This window comes from Dermochelys coriacea, chromosome 9 (assembly GCF_009764565.3).
Source record: "Dermochelys coriacea isolate rDerCor1 chromosome 9, rDerCor1.pri.v4, whole genome shotgun sequence".
Taxonomy (NCBI): Eukaryota; Metazoa; Chordata; order Testudines; family Dermochelyidae; genus Dermochelys; species Dermochelys coriacea.
Genome location: NC_050076.1, coordinates 87,111,632 through 87,130,399, shown reverse-complemented (window position 1 = coordinate 87,130,399; position 18,768 = coordinate 87,111,632). Strand labels below are relative to the sequence as shown.

At 36.1% G+C, this 18,768-nt stretch overlaps 1 protein-coding gene across 4 annotated transcripts in view; it reads left to right on the top strand.

The window, feature by feature from the left end:
* LOC119860974 (phosphatidylinositol-binding clathrin assembly protein-like) overlaps positions 1–18,768 on the top strand; it is a 49,242-nt gene that overhangs the window by 9,829 nt on the left and 20,645 nt on the right. For all 4 annotated transcript variants that reach the window (XM_038415236.2, XM_038415234.2, XM_038415232.2 and 1 more), the window contains exons 2-10: positions 3,343–3,485; positions 6,616–6,691; positions 7,568–7,670; positions 7,857–7,950; positions 8,078–8,189; positions 9,580–9,686; positions 10,321–10,362; positions 15,319–15,404; positions 17,953–18,076. In XM_038415236.2, coding sequence (XP_038271164.1) covers positions 3,343–3,485; positions 6,616–6,691; positions 7,568–7,670; positions 7,857–7,950; positions 8,078–8,189; positions 9,580–9,686; positions 10,321–10,362; positions 15,319–15,404; positions 17,953–18,076 — 887 coding nt within the window. The remainder of the gene's footprint in view (positions 1–3,342; positions 3,486–6,615; positions 6,692–7,567; positions 7,671–7,856; positions 7,951–8,077; positions 8,190–9,579; positions 9,687–10,320; positions 10,363–15,318; positions 15,405–17,952; positions 18,077–18,768) is intronic.

The following is an 18,768-nucleotide window of genomic DNA, read 5'->3' as shown; positions in this document are numbered from 1 at the left end:
CTAGTTTTTTTTTTCCCCCCTTTCAGTAAAAATTTCAACTATTTAACATTTCCCTGAAAATAACCTTTTTATAGACCCATTTATTTTGGAAGACGTCAGTCAGTTTTTTAAAATCATGAAAACCGCAGCAGCTCTTTTAAAAAATTATTTACTAGCTACCTAGTGGAAGATAACTAATATTTCACAATCATAACAGCAGGAGTTGAGCTAAAGGACAGCAGAATCTGGCTAATGTGTAACTAAGACAATTAATACCTTGAATTTAGAGATCTAAAAAAAGTGAGCTACAGTAGTCACAGGTTTGTTTTTTGGTTACAACATATTGCATAGAAGAATAAACATAGCTGTGGAATGAATCTAACCTTAAATAATTACTCATTATTTGTACATTATAGTATTTTTAAAATCGTATTAAAGGGACTTTTAATGTCAGGTTTAAGTTTAGTGAAAGCAAGTTTTTAGCCTATAAAGCACAATAGTGTATTTCCATGAGCTCCCTTTTTATTAAATAGTCCAGTAGAAAGATTTCTAAAAAAACATTCCTCGGTTGTCATCTAAAACAATACCAGAGTGTCTGGATTGCAGTGTATGCAATCTAAAAGTGAAAAGTGTAGAAAATGAATGTGTAAGACAAATTTTGGTAGATAAAATGATGTACAAATTCTAGTTCAGCCAGAACTTGGAAGCTAAGGGCTTAATCTCAGGTAAATCAACTTCCACTGCCTTCATTGGGTCTAAGATTGTACCCTTGGTTTGATCATGTAAGATTCCTGAGTACCCATAACTCAGTTTTGCTGTTAACTTTGTTGGGTCTGCGATTTCACTCCTAAGATCCTTGATCACATGAAAAGTACTATTGTATCCTTAGTCACCACTGTGAGCGAGCTCCCATCATGACGAAAATGCATCCCAAGGTGATAGGTTTGCAGGATGCCTGACTCGTTCAAAAGTGTGGCTGGCTACTTGCCATAGAAATGTACGGTTGGAAGGGACCTTGAGAGTTCATCTAGTCCGGCCACTGTGCTGAGGCAGGACCAAATACCTAGACCACCCTTGACGGGGTTTGGAGGTTTTTAATAACTGGTTAGATAGTGCTGGAGATTCCACAACCTCCCTTAGTAACCTACTCCAGAGCTTAATTATCCTTATATTTAGAAAGTTTTTCCTAATATCTAACCTAAATCTCTCTTGCTGCAGATTAAGCCAATTTCCTCTTGTCCTTGCTTTATTAGATGTAGAGAACAACTGACCACTCACTTCTTTATAACAGTCCTGTACATACTTCAAGACTTGTATGGTGCCCCCTCTCAGTCTTCTGTTCTCAGAACTATGCTTGTCCAGTCTTTTTAACGTTTCCTCAAGTCAGGTTTTTCTACACACTTTTGTGGCTCTCCTCTGAATTCTGTCCAGTTTGTCCACATCTTTCCTAAAGTGTGGTGCCCAGAACTGGACACAGTAGTCCAGATGAGGTCTCACCAGTGCTGAATAGAGCAGGACGGTTTCCTCCTGTCTAACATGAGACTCCAGTTAAAAGACCCCAGAATATTAGCCCTTTTTTTTTTTTTTTTTTGCAACTGCATCACATTGTTGGCTCACTCAGTTAGTTGGTGATCCTCCAAGACCCCCTTCTAGAGTACTGCTTTCTAGCTAGTTATTCCCCATTTTGTAGTTGGGCATTTGTTTTTTCTGCCTTAAGTGTAGTACTCTGCACTTGTCTTAAATGAATTTCGTCTTGATTTCAGACCAATTCTCCAATTTGTCAAGGTCATTTTGAATTGTGTAACACTGTCTTCCAAAGTATTTGCAACCTTCCAAGTTGGTGTCATCTACAGATTTTATAAGTATATTCTCCACTTCATTCTCCAAGTCATTAACGAAAATATTGAATAGTATTGGACCCAGGACAGATATCTACGCGACCACCTGGATACAGCCTCCCATTTTGACAGCAAACCATTCATAACCATTTGAGCACGGTTTTTCAACCAGTTGTGCACCCACGTGACAGTAATTTCATTTAAGCCACATTTCATTGGTTTGCTTATGAGAGCATCATATGGGACCATGTCAAAAGCCTTACTAAATTGAATATAACCTGTGTACTGCTTTCCCCCATCTACTGGGCCAGTAACCCTATCAAAGAAGAAATTTAGGTTTGTTTGTCATTTGTTCTTGAGAAATCCATGTTGCCTTTTACTTATCATCCTGTCAGTGCTTACTAGAGAGAACTATAACAATTTTTAGTCTTAGTATCTCCTAGTATTGAGCTCCATTTCTGGAATAAAAGATAATGGACACACATTTTAAAAGCTCCTAAGTATCATTGATTTTCATTTCATTATTATTGCCACTTGGTAGAAGATTGATTTTATTTTGTGTACCAAAGAATAAAGCTGTTATCTAAGTTTGAAGAACACCGATTAAGACATTCAAGTAACTTTTACTGGGGGAAGTAATGAAATAAGAAATACCATTGTGACGGCAAGTTGCACAAATTTTTTATCGTATCCGTAATGGACATGGGTATACAAGTGACAGTGATACCTCAAGTGTTCTGTTCTTTTAGTAGTACAAGCATCTTTTGTTACATACATTGGTAGATTCCTATTTTTGAAGATTTAAAATCTCATGGGGGGTGGAAACCCCTAGGATTGAAGTTTGAATCTAATATAAATATTTTATAATGTCACCAGGAGGAATGGGGGAATCTTGTATGTTTTTAAAAATCTGGGCTCACTAATACCTTTAATCATGTGGTTGTTTGCATGGTGTTAACTAGAGGGTGAAATTAAGATTGTGTGAGTGGCCCTAACTTGGTATTTCTGTTTTTTTTAAAGTTAAATTAACCATAACTCTGAATTTGTAATGCTTGCTTTTGAGAATAATTGCAGCATCCCTATAATATATTTATATATCTATATATTTATATATTATATTTATAATATATCTATCTTAATATAGTTTTTTGAATTGTAATATATGTAAGGATTTTTTCCTTTTTCTATTCAAAACTTTTAGAGTACTTCTAAGCTAGTAAATTGATTATGTGCTTTAGTAGAGAAGCTTAGAATAAAGAATTCAGTTCCACATTTTAGTTTAGTGTTCATTTATTTTCTGTAAAACTGCTATTAAGGAAATAAAGCAAGAGATGGCAGGCTGTTTGTGGTTTGCAACTCCAAAAGGAAATATAATTGTTAATGCATCAGGTTAAAGTTTTCAAATGGTATGGAGTCCTGTATAAAGCAATTAACATTCATGTTACATGTTCAACCTGTAAAACTTATTTCTGTCACATCTTTGAATGTCTGTCTAAACATAATGCTTTGCATTTTTTAAATTTAGATCTAATCCAGTGCACAAATGAGATGAATGTGAATATTCCACAGCTGGCAGACACACTTTTTGAGAGGACTGTTAACAGTAGCTGGGTTGTAGTGTTCAAAGCTCTAATTACAACACACCACCTCATGATGTATGGAAATGAGGTAAGACTGATTACTTTGTGATAGTTATATTATGGGGGCATCTCTGAAAAAAATCGGAATGCCATAAAGAAATAGTTGTGAGCTGTGAACTTTAAAAAAAAAAAAAAAAAAAAGTGTATATATACACACTTAATTTTTCTATCATTATTGGTTGTAAGTTACCTTTCTGATAGAAAATTAGTGAAGTGCTATTCATCACTCATTAGAAAGTCAGTTAATTTCAAACTACACTCAGTAGATGTCTAAATCCTGTCTAAAGGTCATGCCTCTTTTCCAGTAACTTTCCTTCCTAAACTACTATTGCCATTCATTTACCATCTATGTTTAGTTCAGTTTAAAAACAAAAGATCAGCAAAACTTATTTTAAAAACTTTGTGGTGTAGTAAGTGATGGGACAGATTTTCTTTCCCAGACCACAATATGACATTAGAAATTTCATCTTTAATTGTACACAATTTCTCAACCTTCCAGTGAAGCCTAAAAGTCAACCTTTTGTGTCAGATAATAGAGATTGTCATCTCACATATCCAAGTGTGCATCCCTATGCTTATTATAGGTTGCCTGTTGCGCTTATGAGTGCAGAATTGTGGCTGAGGCAAAGTATCTCTATAAGATAGAGATATTATATTTGCTTTAAATGTAAACGTTAAAGAATCACTGTGAAGGATGTGGACCTGATCTGCAAGGGGTCTGACCAGGTTATTGAAATAGGCAGTATATGACCGTGACTTTAGAGAGGCATGGTGGGTGCAGTAATATTTGTTGTTGGAAGAGACAAACTCTCTAGCTTACACAGAGCTCCTCTTCTTCAGGTCATGGACTATTGACTGTATTGAATTAATTTATTATATGCATATGTTGGTTTAGTTATACTAGCCTGTTTGGAAATAGAGTAAGGGCAGACAGTGGTGCCAAATTAAAAAAAAAAAAAAAAAAAAAAAAAAAAAAACCACCTGTAAACAATTCAGGAGGTTAAGATCACTGTTTGAGCTATTAGCTGTGAAGATGCTACTTCCAGGTTCCTGCCAAAGTTATGCAGTTTCTCCGCCAAGGCTGAAAAGGAAAAGATCAAAAGGGCTATAAATAGTTCAAAACTTTTTCTCTGTCCATAGTGAGGGAGATTGTCATAAGGGAGTTGTTCACAAAGAACAGCCTTACACAGCCACAGACCCTGTGGGACGGTCTGAAGTGGTAGGCCTTCCTATTTTACCTAAGATACACATGCATATAGACTGTTTGATCGTTTTAAAATCTGTTTCCTATTTGCTTTGCTCTATTCCTACTGTTAGGATAAAAACGGTGTGTTAAAAAAGCTGCCTGGTTACTGTGTTAGTTGCTGGTCACTGAAGCTTGGTGGGAAATACTTTTCCTCTCCTGTGTCATGTTTGAGATTTCTAAAACTTCCCTGTTCTGCATTGGGATGAAACCAACATCTTTCAAAGTTTTTTGGTGGAAAAACAAGAGACACACACACACACACACACACACACACACACACACACACACACACACACACACACACACACACACACACACACACACACACACACACACACACACACACACACACACACACACACACACACACACACACACACACACACACACACACACACACACACACACACACACACACACAGGATAGGTTGGCATTGAGGGTATTCACCTGATTCAGATTATTGACTTGAAGCTGGGTCTCCGACATGAGTGCCCTTACCACCAGGCTATAGAATCTGTTTGTCTTTTGAAACTGTTAGTGTGTATAAAAAAATATTCATGGGGTCAGAGAGAGACACAGACAACCATCTCACCCCAGAATAGCAGACTGGTGGTTAGGACAGTTAGGATGTGAGGGACTCAGGTTCAAGTCCTTGGTCTGAATCAGGCAAAGCAGGGAATTGAATCTGGGTCTTCTACATACTAGGTGAGTGCACTCACTACTGACTTATTCTGGGGTGGGTTGTGTCTCTGGTTTTGTCCAGATATGCCATACTGAACCTGAGAAACCTTTCCCTATGAGTTTTGTTGAATCTGGTATATTCCCAGGTAAAGTTTCAGTTTTGACAAATTGGACTCTTCAGACAAAAACCTGTTTTATTGAAAAATTCCCAACTAGGCCTACTGGTCACAATTCCTGAAAGGCAGACTTAGAGGTACCAAACTCAGCTGGGCCTTCGAAGCAATTATTGTTGGTAGGCAACATGCTATAGCCCAAGACTCAGGAGGTTGCAGGATTCCAGCCTGAGAGAAGTGAAGGCATGCAGCTTTAACCTGAGGGGAGCTGCTCAGACTCAGTAGAGGTCAGAGGTGCAGTTAGCCCTGTAACTGTGGTGACAATATTTTTTTTTCCTGAAAAGATAAGTTCTAATTTATAGTTTGAGTGTAGGAAGACATGATTGTATGCATATTAATATGTATTGAAAGTGGCAGCGAAACTTAAATTGTTCATGAAGCATTTCCTTTTAAATAACATAAGTCAAGGTATAGCTTGAGTCTCCTCTTTCTTGTATCTTCTGTTTAGCCAAATATTTGAGTAGTAGGAGGAGACTAACACTATAGACTTACTTAGAATACGTATAATGTATTATGTATAATGCCAGGTGAGTTAATTATTCCATTAATAACTATACAAATACTTGAACGTTTTAGTGTCTCAGTGTTTTTATAAAGCTATGTTAAAGTAGAAAAACATTCCCAAATAGTTCCCAACAAATCCTTACATGGAAGTTGTAGAGCTGTACAGAAGAAACTTTTAGAGCACCTTTTAGTTTTTCTCCAGTTTCCCTACTGTGAGCTACAGAATTAACAAAACTTTTACTTAAAAAGACATGTAAGTAACTCCTTCCAATGCTAATGTAGCTTCATGTGTGGACAGTGGAGTGCTTTTCTTCAGACTGAACGAATTTCCTCTGCCAAACACTCAGTTCTGAAATGTAATGTATTTAATTCACATTAGTTTACTAAGTTTTGGTGAATCGTTTTTGTTGCAACTAATTCGTATATTGTAGATAAAGGTAAACCTGCCTCTGAAATACCCGAGTTACGTACACTTGTTTGTAATCTAATTCTTAAATGTATTACATTTGATGAAGAAATAGTAATTTTCAAGCAATTTTTTCCCCTTCATCAGCGCTTTATCCAGTATCTTGCATCCCGAAATACATTGTTCAATCTAAACAACTACCTGGACAAAAGTGCCATGCAGGGTAAGAGTTTTTTTCTTTGTGAAAACTAAGTTGCAACAGTAAAGTATTACTTTTTCAAGAGAAGGTTGGCAAACCAACAAAATAAAGCAAAAAATCCCCCAAAAAACTACATAATAAAACAATTTTTTTTAATGCCTTAAATGCATGTATTTTTCTAGCTCTGCATTAGTAGTGATTGTAAGTCATTGGTGTTTAACAGAAAATGACATATCCATGAAAGGGGGCTTAATTTATAGCATGCAGTGCAAAGGGATGACAGTAAGCAAAGGAAGCAGGGAAAATTATGGTAGGCTGAAAGTTACACAGGTGAGAGCTAGAAATGTGCTTATAGTTGCATGTCTTTTTAAAAAGGCATAACTTAACACATGAGCACTGGATTAATCTTTTTCATTTGGCTGCATTCCACAATGGAGGTGGGGGGTAATATTAATTGTCAAGCTTCATAAAATGGTCATTAGAATACTTTACTAGTGGTTAATGAAAGCCTTTCATGCAGATCTGTGAAAGGTGTTAGAGTTTTTGTGTGATGGCAAAAATATATATATTATTTTAGTATTTTTTTAGAGCATACTTTTTTTACAGTAGCTGGAGTTCAATAGTTCCCATCTTTAGTGAGGCATTAACAAAGTCCAGATAACTTCCATGGAATTGTCATCACTTGGGAAGATGGTGGCTTCACTGTGCCTCAAGGCTAGTGCAAATAATGAAGAGAAAAATATGGAGGGAGGCTTTAGGGGCCCTTAAAGTGAACATTGAGTTCTCTCCTCATACAAATTGTGTGCAATGACACACATTACAGAATAATACTGAAAAATGATTACAAAATAGATACTCTTCCTCTTTGAAATGTCTAACTAGTAAACATTTAATTTTCAGGCTATGATATGTCTACCTTCATTAGGCGATATAGCAAATACTTGAATGAAAAAGCACTTTCTTACAGACTTGTAGCAGTTGACTTCACCAAAATGAAAAGAGGGTAAGAAATATTCTTCTTTTGCTTTCTATTTCAGATAGAAGAGGTTAATAATAGTCATGTATATGCTTGCCGTAGAACTCTGCTGCCTTTTAAACTGTAGGTAAATACAGGGTACTAAACATATCAAGGCATCATATGTTCTAGGTCATGTGTACATTTATAAATTTGCCATTTTACACATTGTAGGATAGATGGAGTGATGAGAACTATGAATACTGAAAAGCTTCTAAAAACCCTTCCAATTATTCAGAACCAGCTTGATGCGCTCCTTGATTTTGATGTAAGCACATTCTAAGTTGTATTTCATTGTTAAAATATTTTATTTAATTGATATGGGAAGAAATTTATTATTTTTTTTCTCTCCACCAATACTTTTAATCTACTCTATCTCTTCACTTTCTACACAGGCAAATCCAAATGAATTAACCAATGGTGTAATAAATGCTGCCTTCATGCTTCTCTTTAAAGATTCCATTAGGCTTTTTGCAGCCTATAATGAGGGGATTATTAACCTATTAGGTATGTGGAACTGGTGTGTGTATGTGTGCATATGTTCTTGAATCTTTGGGGGAGACAGTCAGGGAGAAGTAGAAGTTTAAAGGCAAATTGAGTCTGTTTAATAGCCTAACAAATTAAGGGCCAGATCCTGCTTCTGTTGAAGTCAATGGTAATTTTTATCATTGGTGTCAGTGACAGCAGGATTAGTCTTATAAGGCCTATATATCAATGCCTTTTATTTTTCAAGTGTAAATCTGAGTTATTCTTGCTGGTATTTCTATTTTAGAAATACCAGAAATGTGTCTTGAATGTTCTTCATAACCAGGTTATAAAATAATTTAGCCTATAAGTACACCATAATGTATGTGTGTGGGGTAGGGGGTTAAGGCTCTAAAGTAGGTTGGCCTGTACTGGGTTTGCTGGGCATACACTTACAAAAAAGAAAAAAAAAAAGTTACTATTTATTTGCTGAATACACAGTGCACATTGTTGAGTTTCCTATATCTTTGTTTTATCAACTTTAATAACTGGTGTTTATGATCTTGTACAGATTGTAGAGTTCTATCTTGCTGAGTTCTTGGCTATGGTTAACATATGTCAGATACAGTTTTTAAGTGGATTGTGCCTTCAAGAGTAACTATGGGGGGGGAAATTGAGTGTCTTACACAAAGATAGTAAAGCAGTAAAAGAATTTATTTAATTTTTCAATTCAGCTTTCACTCTCCATTAAATCTGCCAGTGTCATTCATTTTATTGATGCATTAAAATCTACGAGTTTCAGAGTATGAAACATAAAACTCAATACTCAAAAGGGTGCAAATGCTATTCCTGTTTGACAGGTTTACTCATAAGGATTCTGTACATTAATATTGACAAGTCAAAGTTGGATACATGTGAAAGTTGAGTTTTCATCCTCCTTCAGATTCTGTATCTCTGTTTACAAACCACAAATGCATAGTATTGAGATGTTGATGTGTAGTTTTAAAATGCTTTAAAAATAGATAATACTTATGGTGCATTTTTAATTTACTAAAGTCAGCTACTACATTACTAGTGGTTGAGTGCACCTCATGGACCGCCTGCTTGCAAACATTTTTTCTTCAAAATGAAGTCCTGCGTCACTGACAAAGAATTTAAAAACAGATTAAACACTTTACATTCAGGCTGACTACAACTGTCCACCGAGTTATAACTTGCTGAAATTGACAAACTCATTGTAAATATGGAGATTAGGAATAGTCCCAAACACGTTACTCTTAAAAGTAACATGGCTTTCTATATTCGTTAATTTTAAGGAGAGGAGATATTATCTAAAGTTATTGTTTGCAGTGTTGTATCTTTTTAAATCTCTTGCATTAGTGTGAAAGGTTTTTTGTATCTTTTTTGCAAATGTCCTTTTTTCACTCTTCAGAAAAGTATTTTGATATGAAGAAGAACCAGTGCAAAGAAGGTTTGGATATTTACAAAAAGTTCCTAGCCAGAATGACCAAATTGTCAGAATTCCTCAAAGTAGCAGAGGTAAATACCCTTACATGCATTAAAAGGGTGTCATTTAGCTATCTGTACTGGTACAATAGTCCCATCACAAACAGTCTAATGTTTGTGTGATTTGCTGTGCAAAATAAAACTTCTGTAGGTTGCTGAATCTGAATGTCACTTAATGCTTTTTTATATTGAGTGATTTTTTTAAAGACACCTTTCTTTTCCTAAAGATTGCTAACAATACAATAAACCTTTCTGACTAAAATGTTACTAAGAATCTTCTTTTACACATTGATTAGTACATGAAAATGACTGGGCTGGATGATGATTATAAATATTTACGAAGTATTCCTTTGATATTTCTGCTCAAAACAGAGCATTAATTCAAGCAAGCTGTGTTATTTCCAGCTCTTACAGTAAATCTAAGCATCTTTGCATGAAATAGTCCAAATAGAAATATGATTTGAGCTTGTTTGATATATACACTGAAATTCTAGCTTAGAACTTGTCTGTTAGAATTGGCATGAACAATGTACCAGTTCAGAAAGTTATTCATGTCCCTTTTGATACCTTAGCTTCTGTGTAACATTCAGACCCCACAGTTTTTCTTTTCATTGCCGCTGCATGTAGTAATGTACTTTCCCCCCCCCTTTTTTTTTTGTGAACCCAGCAAGTTGGAATTGATCAGGGTGACATTCCAGATCTTACTCAGGTCAGTGTACATTTCATATTAATTTAACCCAGTTCTTTTGTCCTTTGTTTTAATGTTTAATGTGTATCATATTCATCCTGAGAATATATTCTCTTCCATATATTTATATATGGAAATATACATGTTCACTTTTTCCATAGATTAATACATGTACATAGTTCTTAAACAGTTCTGCAGTTGTTTAAATAAGAGTTCTGTTTTAAAGCAGTGAAGTTTATCTGGTTTATATGGATATTTTTTACTAAAACACAGGTTTTTCCTTTGAATCCTTTGTGAATCTGTCTCTTAAGTACACATGCATACTGTGCCACATCCTGGGGGGAAAACACTCAACTCCATTCAAGCAATAGGTTTCATTCAGAGTTACACAGCAGTACATACCTGTATCTTAAGCTTTGTTGTTCAGCTATGGAAGCTTTTCCAAAGTCCACAAAGATGACAGTATAGGTCTACGGATATTTATATTGGCACCAGCTATATGCTCAGCACTGTAAGATATGCACACAAAGTCCCTGTCCCAAACAACTTAAATGATGGGAGACACTGGGAAATCGAGTGGTGAGGATAATTTACAAGGCAGAATAAACTAGGTTGATTCTAGGTGTCTTGATGAACTGGAGTAGGGACAGTGGAGATTGGAACTGTGTATAATCAATTTAGAGGAACACTGACCATCCGTATAAGAACAGATAGTTCCAATTTATTATGGAAAGTGTTATTTATGCCATTCATTGCTTTGTACAGTATACCTCCATCTGATCTTGTACTCATTGCTTTTACAAACTAAATAGCACTAGTCTCTAATCTTTCTTTGGGGTAAATTTTCCACCGCTATCAATGTTGTTAATATTCATTACCCTTTTGGGGGACTTTGCTATTTCTTTGTTTTGTAATAAAGAGACCAAATATGAATACAGTCACCAAGATGATTATTTTCTATATTACTCTGTTGATTTCTTAATACCCTACTATCTTAAGGAATGTCTTTAGCTTGCCGTTTCATGTTCAAAACATATTTTCAGTGGATTTTCAGCAATACGCCCAAATCCCTTTAATAAAGTTTAAGACTAAAAATCTATTGACTGAATAGTTTGTTCTGTACAATACTTGTATTTTGTAATTGTCAACACTGAGTTTTCTTTGCCACATTTGTTCAGTTAACTTGTTTTGTTAGGTTATTCTAGTGTGACAAACCCAAATAAATTGTCATAATCAAATTTTGTTCCCTTGCCACTTTCCCCCTCCTCTAGATTAACTCCTTCAAAAAATGATGAGTAAAGTATTGGCCAAACTTAACCTTTAAAAAGGTCAGCTACTTTAAATCATACATCTTTCTAGTATTTTTCTTTAGAACTCTCAGTTGACTACCATATAGTCCCAGTGAGATATTGCAGTTTACTTGTGTGCTTTAGCACCTCGTCTGATACCTTTGTCTCTGACAGCGTTACACCTTCATTCCCTAGTGAATTCATGGACTCTCTAATAGAATTGCATAGTACATTTTGAGTCATCTTTAGCTATTTGTTTATATGGCCTTTAAGCTTTGTTAGTACCAAACTTTCAAAACACAGCCTCCATTTTTACTCATTCAGTTTTGCTGTCCAAATTTAGATCACTTAAATCCTTCATTTGAGGGTACTGTTAGTTATGTTTAAGTAATCTAAATTACTTGTACCAAGAAAAATGGTGATCTAGTTAGGCTGAGATAAAAATTTTGGCCCTTAATCTATATCTTACCCACTGAAGTTCTGCTCTACCACTTTTTGATATTTTGTGTCTTTTTGTCTCCAACTCTTTATACCTGCTGTTTGACCATGTTGCTCTTACTCTTTCTTGTTCTGAGATAGGCACCCCTGGGTATTTTTTCCCAGCAATATCCATAAGGAACTTTTAACCATTTATATTTTGGAAGCTGAACTCGCCTATTACTTTTCTAGTAAATCTTATTACCTCCCTGATCTGCAGTAACACTCCAGTTTTATCCTTATTTATCTGTTTGGGAGGCAGGAATCCTACCCCTGTATGTTCTGTGTTGTGGTCACCTGTACTCATAATTTTTTCTTTTGATGATCTAAATGAAATATTTTATGTATTGACTATCCCTTTCTCCCCCTTCCCCCACATCCCTACACCTTTCGCTTTTGCTAAAACACCACTAGCAGAAAATTGTGTATTCTTCTTCCATTATATTTTGGAAATGCCAAATGTCTTGGTTGTCTCCCAGTACCAGATATTCCAACTGTCACATTTTGCTTTAGGTTGCTTCTACAGGTATATTGTAGATTTTATTTGTAATGGATGTGCTCCGCTCTCTTCGCTGAAACTTAAGGATTGTCTTAGCCCTACTGTGAGACAGTTTCATATGGGCATCTGTTGTCCCAAAGAGAATAGTTCAATCTGTATGTTCCTCAGTACTTGCCTGCTTTTCCAGAACTTAGTTTTAACCAATTGTATGTTCATTCTCAGTGTGTCCTTTCTAGTACAAAGCCATAGCAGGAAGAATACTTTTAACCTTGCTACCATTCCAGCAAGGCTTTTTTCCATGATTGTATTATACATTCTACCAGATTTTCAATATTACTTTTTTGCCGAGTTAACCTTAGCTGTCCTGTATCAAAATGATCCATCACTGTAGGTGATTCCTTCTAAAAGACTGTCATAATGACTTGTGATATCAAATAGTCTAACACCTTGTAGACGTTTGCACCTGCTAATGTTTCTGATGCTTGAATCCCCTACCACCACTATGTAAAGGTGCCACAAGTACTCCTTTTCATTTTTGCGAATACAAACCAACACGGCTGCTACTCTGAAACCACCACTATGTATGTTTAGCATGTCTGGTAGACTTCTAGAGGGACATCTGTAGGAGGTTTGGGTTTCATCTGTTTTTCTTAGAAGGGCATCTTCCATTGTGAGGATGGGGGGAATTTGTGGGAGGAGGGGGAAGATGTTATAGACAACTGCTAATTTCTATTTAGAAAATTAATCAGTTACTAACATAATATTAGGTCAAAAGAGAACAGCAGCACACCTACCAGTAAACAGGCAGAAGGAAAACCAAACAAGGCAGTTACAAGAAGACTTTCTTTACAAAGTATTTCTATGCAAACCCTGTCCTGTAGGTAAACCTGTCTTTAAAAATCATGTTCAGGCAACATGAGTAAAACCTGCTTTCCATGATGAATATAGATTGTATTAACACCCTTTTAGAAATCTGGATTTCTTGAAATAGTTTATTCTTATGCTCAAATAAATTCGTTAGTCTCTAAGGTGCCACAAGTCCTCCTTTTCTTTTTGCAGATACAGACTAACACGGCTGCTACTCTGAAACTTGAAATAGTTTATTTCTCTTTGCCTGGTCTAAGTGGACCAACAAAAACACGTTCTGTCCATCTTCTGTACCAGTCTAGATACTTGTTAGTTCCTCAACAATTTATTGGTATGTACTTCATAGGCAGCTGTGGAAGTGGCCATCAGCTCTCTAGAGACGAAAGATGAGGACTTGTAATTGGCCAAGAAACTCCCATTTCTGCACTTGCTCTCTTGTTTGTGAGAGTCCATGTCTATTATAATCCGGTCAATTTATGGAGCTGTGGCTGAACTGACAGTACAGAGTCCTACATGTAAAACAGTGGAGAGCAAATTCTCTCTCCAAAGCCAGACTAGCAGCCCTGCCCTTAAGGGCAGGTTTATTTTCAAGGTGGTGTTCAAAAAGGCTAGGATCCTACCTAGCCACAAATAGGATCATCTGAAACATTGTTAAAGGTGTTAAACTGTGTCTCAGTCAGCGTAGAGGGGAAATTTCAAAAGTCAAGGCTTTTAATCAGTGGCTGGCTACTTTTTCCTACATCTTACTAAGAACTAAATCAGCAGTGGGTTTGATGTGGTTTATTCTTCTATTTTATTAGCTGCTTGCATCTGTTCATACATTTGTCAGTAGTTCAGATGCCTCATTCATTCAATCTTAAGCACTTCAGAGAGAGATTAAGGTTTCCAGATATAGAAAGACTTTGTAAATTTATTTGCCGTATTTTAAACACATTTACTGATGTCTACTGTTGAGCTATTTCACTTTAAAAAAAAAAAAAAAAGTCTGTTGTATGGAATTTTAAAACCTAGCTTTTTGCTAGGGATAGTAGAATGCTGGAGAAGTCTGCTTTTAAAAAAAATAAATTAAGAAATTTCATGTATAACGGTTTTGTCCTGATTGAAAATTATAACCATATGGTCAGTTTTCATGTCTAGATTATAAGAACTGCTGGTTTCATGTGTTGATTTAGTTCACGGATGGATCTGAGAAAAGAGGGAGGGAATGTTCAGTGGTAAAGGAATAGCAATTAATAGTCTGTTAGTGTGAGTGCAGTAAAACTATTTTGTTGCTACCAGTAAAGTGGTTATGTGGATCATACGTTAGTTTCTGGAAGATAGTTAGTTAGTTCCCCGTTGTACTGAGATAATTGCGTTTGCTCACACTGGGGGCTTTTGGTTGTAAGAATTTATCACCTGATTTAAATTTGTTTATGGATTTCAGACAAATTAAAGTATATCCTGCCTTTTTTGCTACTGTTGCTAGAGAATTAACACTTTCTGTAAGCGCTCTCACAGTTTTGGGGAGTGGTAATTAGAACTGAGTATAATTAACTGACCTGCCTTGTTACTCAAGTGCTTAGCACAGCTAATGCTGTTGCCAGAAAATTCCAGTCTTTGCTTCTATACATGTGCCCAGTTTGGGGGAACTTTTCTCTTTTCGTAGACCAGTGTTTAGTGATCATGTTTGCATATTTTGATTGAAAAGGGGATATTGCCAAAAAATGAATCTTGCACTTGAATTCGATTTGCATGATCTAAAAAGAAATGCATAATTGTTTAGTTGGTGGATGGGGGAATTAATCTGTATACAAGATGATAATGCATTGTTATCAAGCAGATGTTTTACGAGGACTTTAACTTTAGGCACCCAGCAGCTTGCTTGAAGCATTGGAGCAGCATTTGGCTTCTCTAGAAGGGAAAAAAACAAAAGAAGTCTCAGCTGCCAGCAGGTAAGCATCAAGTGGATCACAAAGATATCGTAAATTTTAATTCTCTTTGTACTGAGGTATTTTGAGCATTGGTAAGTTTGAGGTCTGTCTTGAGGTACTCTAGAAGTAAGTGGAAGGAAACAATTTGTTTTCCTTTTCTAGTAAGTGTGGAAAGCATAGACTAAAAGTTTTTTATTAATAGTGTTATTCTTTTAGTAGAGGGTATCACTTGAATGTACATTAAATGTTCTTATCTAGTGACAAAAACACACGACTTCACCTACATGCTTACCTTTGTGTCACCAAACTCCTTAAACAGTGCATTTTAACACATACAACTGTAGTAGCAAAGTGCTGAGCTGAGGCCACATGTAGTAGTAGCTTTCCTCAAAATATTTTTACCTTATCTGTTAAAGTAGTCTGAAAAGTCACGAGAATTTAACTGGCTTTTAAAGTACACACATGCCTTCTATGCTTTCTATCTGATGTGTATATTGCAGAATTCAAGTTCTTCTAAAGATGTATTAGTTGTGTCAATTAACCTTACTGTGTAAATTCCTTAACGCCAAAATATGGATTACCCTACTATCTTACTTATTTATTTTGCTCTCTTGTGGCATTATTATGGTTGCTTAAAATAAGTTCTTAGAGATTTCTGAACTGTTACTTCCCTTATGCTTGATACTGAAAATTCCTTCAGAGAAACTTATAGTGGGTGGTGAAATATTTCCTAGTATCCTAAGGAGTTTCATGTAGGAGTTTTGTTTAGAAACCCAATATTAGGGAGATTAGATATATATTTTTTTCAATTAAAAAACACCACCACCTAGGAGTGTTTGAATGTTCCTCCTCAATGTTGGCAGCAGAAACCCTGTGGAATTGTCTTAATGTGCAGAATCAGAAACTGAAGCAGACTTTTCTGTTTTAATTGTTCATGATGAATGAAGAACAAAAATAAATTAAATTTTGTAAAGATTTTTAATTTCAGTAGTCTTTAAGGGGTATTAAACACAGGTAAGGAGTCTTTTCTTATTTTAATCTGTAACATCCCTTAATTCTATTTTTGTTTCTTTCCTTCTTTTTTCTTGAATTTGGAGAGAACAGGAATCAAGATATCCTGAGCTCTAATCCAAATTCTGCCACTGACTTGCTCTGTAGCCTTGAACATGTTACTTTGCAACTTGCAAAATCAGCAATCGTACCTTACAGGGTATTGTGACTACCTAATATTTGTACAGTGCTTTGAGCATGCAAAATGTTAAGTAATATTTATTCATGACATCACAATCCATTGTCCTTCTGGCTGAGTATTATTAGATAAGACTTCTTCAGGACCTGGCAATACTCCTTCTATATAGTATCCCTCATGATAATTAATAAATGTAAGGACACCATCATGGGATACGCTTCCCAGTCCAAGCAGCAAGTTATTAGACCCAATCTGTTGAAGATGTAGCACTTTTGGCCTATGTCACTACCTTTCACTGTGCTAATCGCCAGTAACCAGCCTTCATAGAACAGCCACTAATCAGGAGTGCCATGTTGCTTTTGCTGCACAGATAGACAAGCCATACTTGCTACATATATGGCAGAAAAATCATGCTAATAGAATTTTGAATGGCTGACTACCTTCCCACCTTAAAATGGGGCATTTTATGGTGTTTTATACCACTGTCCCCATTTGGCTCCTTACCAAGGTGTGCTTTTTGGATGGGATGATGGTAAATCCATTTATTCTTCCTAGCGAAAGATGTATTGTCACTTGAAGGATGAGGTGAGGAAGAGCTGGGCATCGTTTAGTTCTTTCACCAAAAGATACAACAATATGTACAATCAGTGTTTGTGATAGTTGGACAAAACACCCTTTTTGGCATACCCCTTTTTTTGAGAGATGAAGTCAACATAAATGTGCATATTTCGCAGAAAACCACACTTCTGCACTGTGGCAGAGTCATCCCTTGAGCCTTTTACTCAGTTTTTCACAAGTAGCTGGGAGAACTTGGCTCTATAGCATCAAGTGTGTGTGCGTGCATGTCAGCTAGATAGATCCTTACAGATTTAAAAGTGCTGTTTCCCATGTCAATATAAAATACTAACTGTTTATGTATGCCATTTGGAAATTTGTTCCACTTATTTAAAATATCAGATTTACAACAGGTACATAAATTGTATGGCAAAATCACAAACATCTAAATGCATCCGATGAAGTGAGCTGTAGCTCACGAAAGCTTATGCTCTAATAAATTTGTTAGTCTCTAAGGTGCCACAAGTACTCCTTTTCTTTTTGCAAACATCTATATGAAATTCTGTACCTGATCATTGATCTGATATCTCTTCAGCTGAAACTATGGAAGAACAATTAATTCTACACTTGTCCCCTTCTTTACCCTTGCCCCAAAATACATAGTATTATGCGTTTTTGCTGTTTTTCCTCACCAAAAGGTGATTGTATTTAGTGCTGAGTCCAGAGACAAATAGCATACTATCTATGAAGCTTTTCAGGTGCCTTTTGGATGCAAATGAAAGGTCACAATTTAAAAAACCATTCTCTGATGAAACTTTATTTTAGAGCAAGCACCCTATCCAGTGCTGTTTCCACACTTGCCAACACAGGAATGTCATTTAGCAAAATGGATGAGAAAGAGAAACAGCAAGCTTTGGAGGAAGAACAAGCTAGACTGCAAGCACTTAAGGTATTCTATCGTTTAAGGATTGGTGTTCCAGGACCCGATGCTTAAATATTTTGTGTGTGGAATCCTGGCCCCAACTTCCACTGACTTCATTGGGACCAGGATTTCCCCTAAATGTGCAAGCATGGTAGCTTCCAGTAAATGGTGGCTCTTACTGTGATTGCATAACTTGATAACTAAAATCTGAACATTTTACTCACCTATACTTCTAAAATTGATTGGGTATACATTTTGTCAGAATACATGTTGTCCACATAGGTTTTTATAGTTAGGATGATTTAGCAAGTATAGCTCTAGGAAACAGATTCCTGTCCCCATAAAGCTAGAATCCTGGGGCAACAGCCATATTACTATTCATAATGCTGCAGTGTGGACAGGACAGTAGTTGACTCCCCTGTCCATGAAAATACAGAAAGAGGAAAGAGTTAATCTTGCAGCACAGTTTATTTTTCAATCCCAGGGCACATGTGTGTCCTTTTTAAATTACAGTTTTAAAGTAGCGTCCTGTCTCACGAAAATGAGCTTGCGTGTTCTTTTCTTTCCCACCTCTCCCTTTTGGTTCCTTAAAGACTCTTCCTTTATTTGCCCTCTGTTAGTTGCTCAGAGGCCTCCATGGCAGCCTCCCATTATTGTTGGAGAACTGGACATTAGTCCTTCAAAAATCCTATTTTTGTAGCAGATCCCTCTGGGGAATG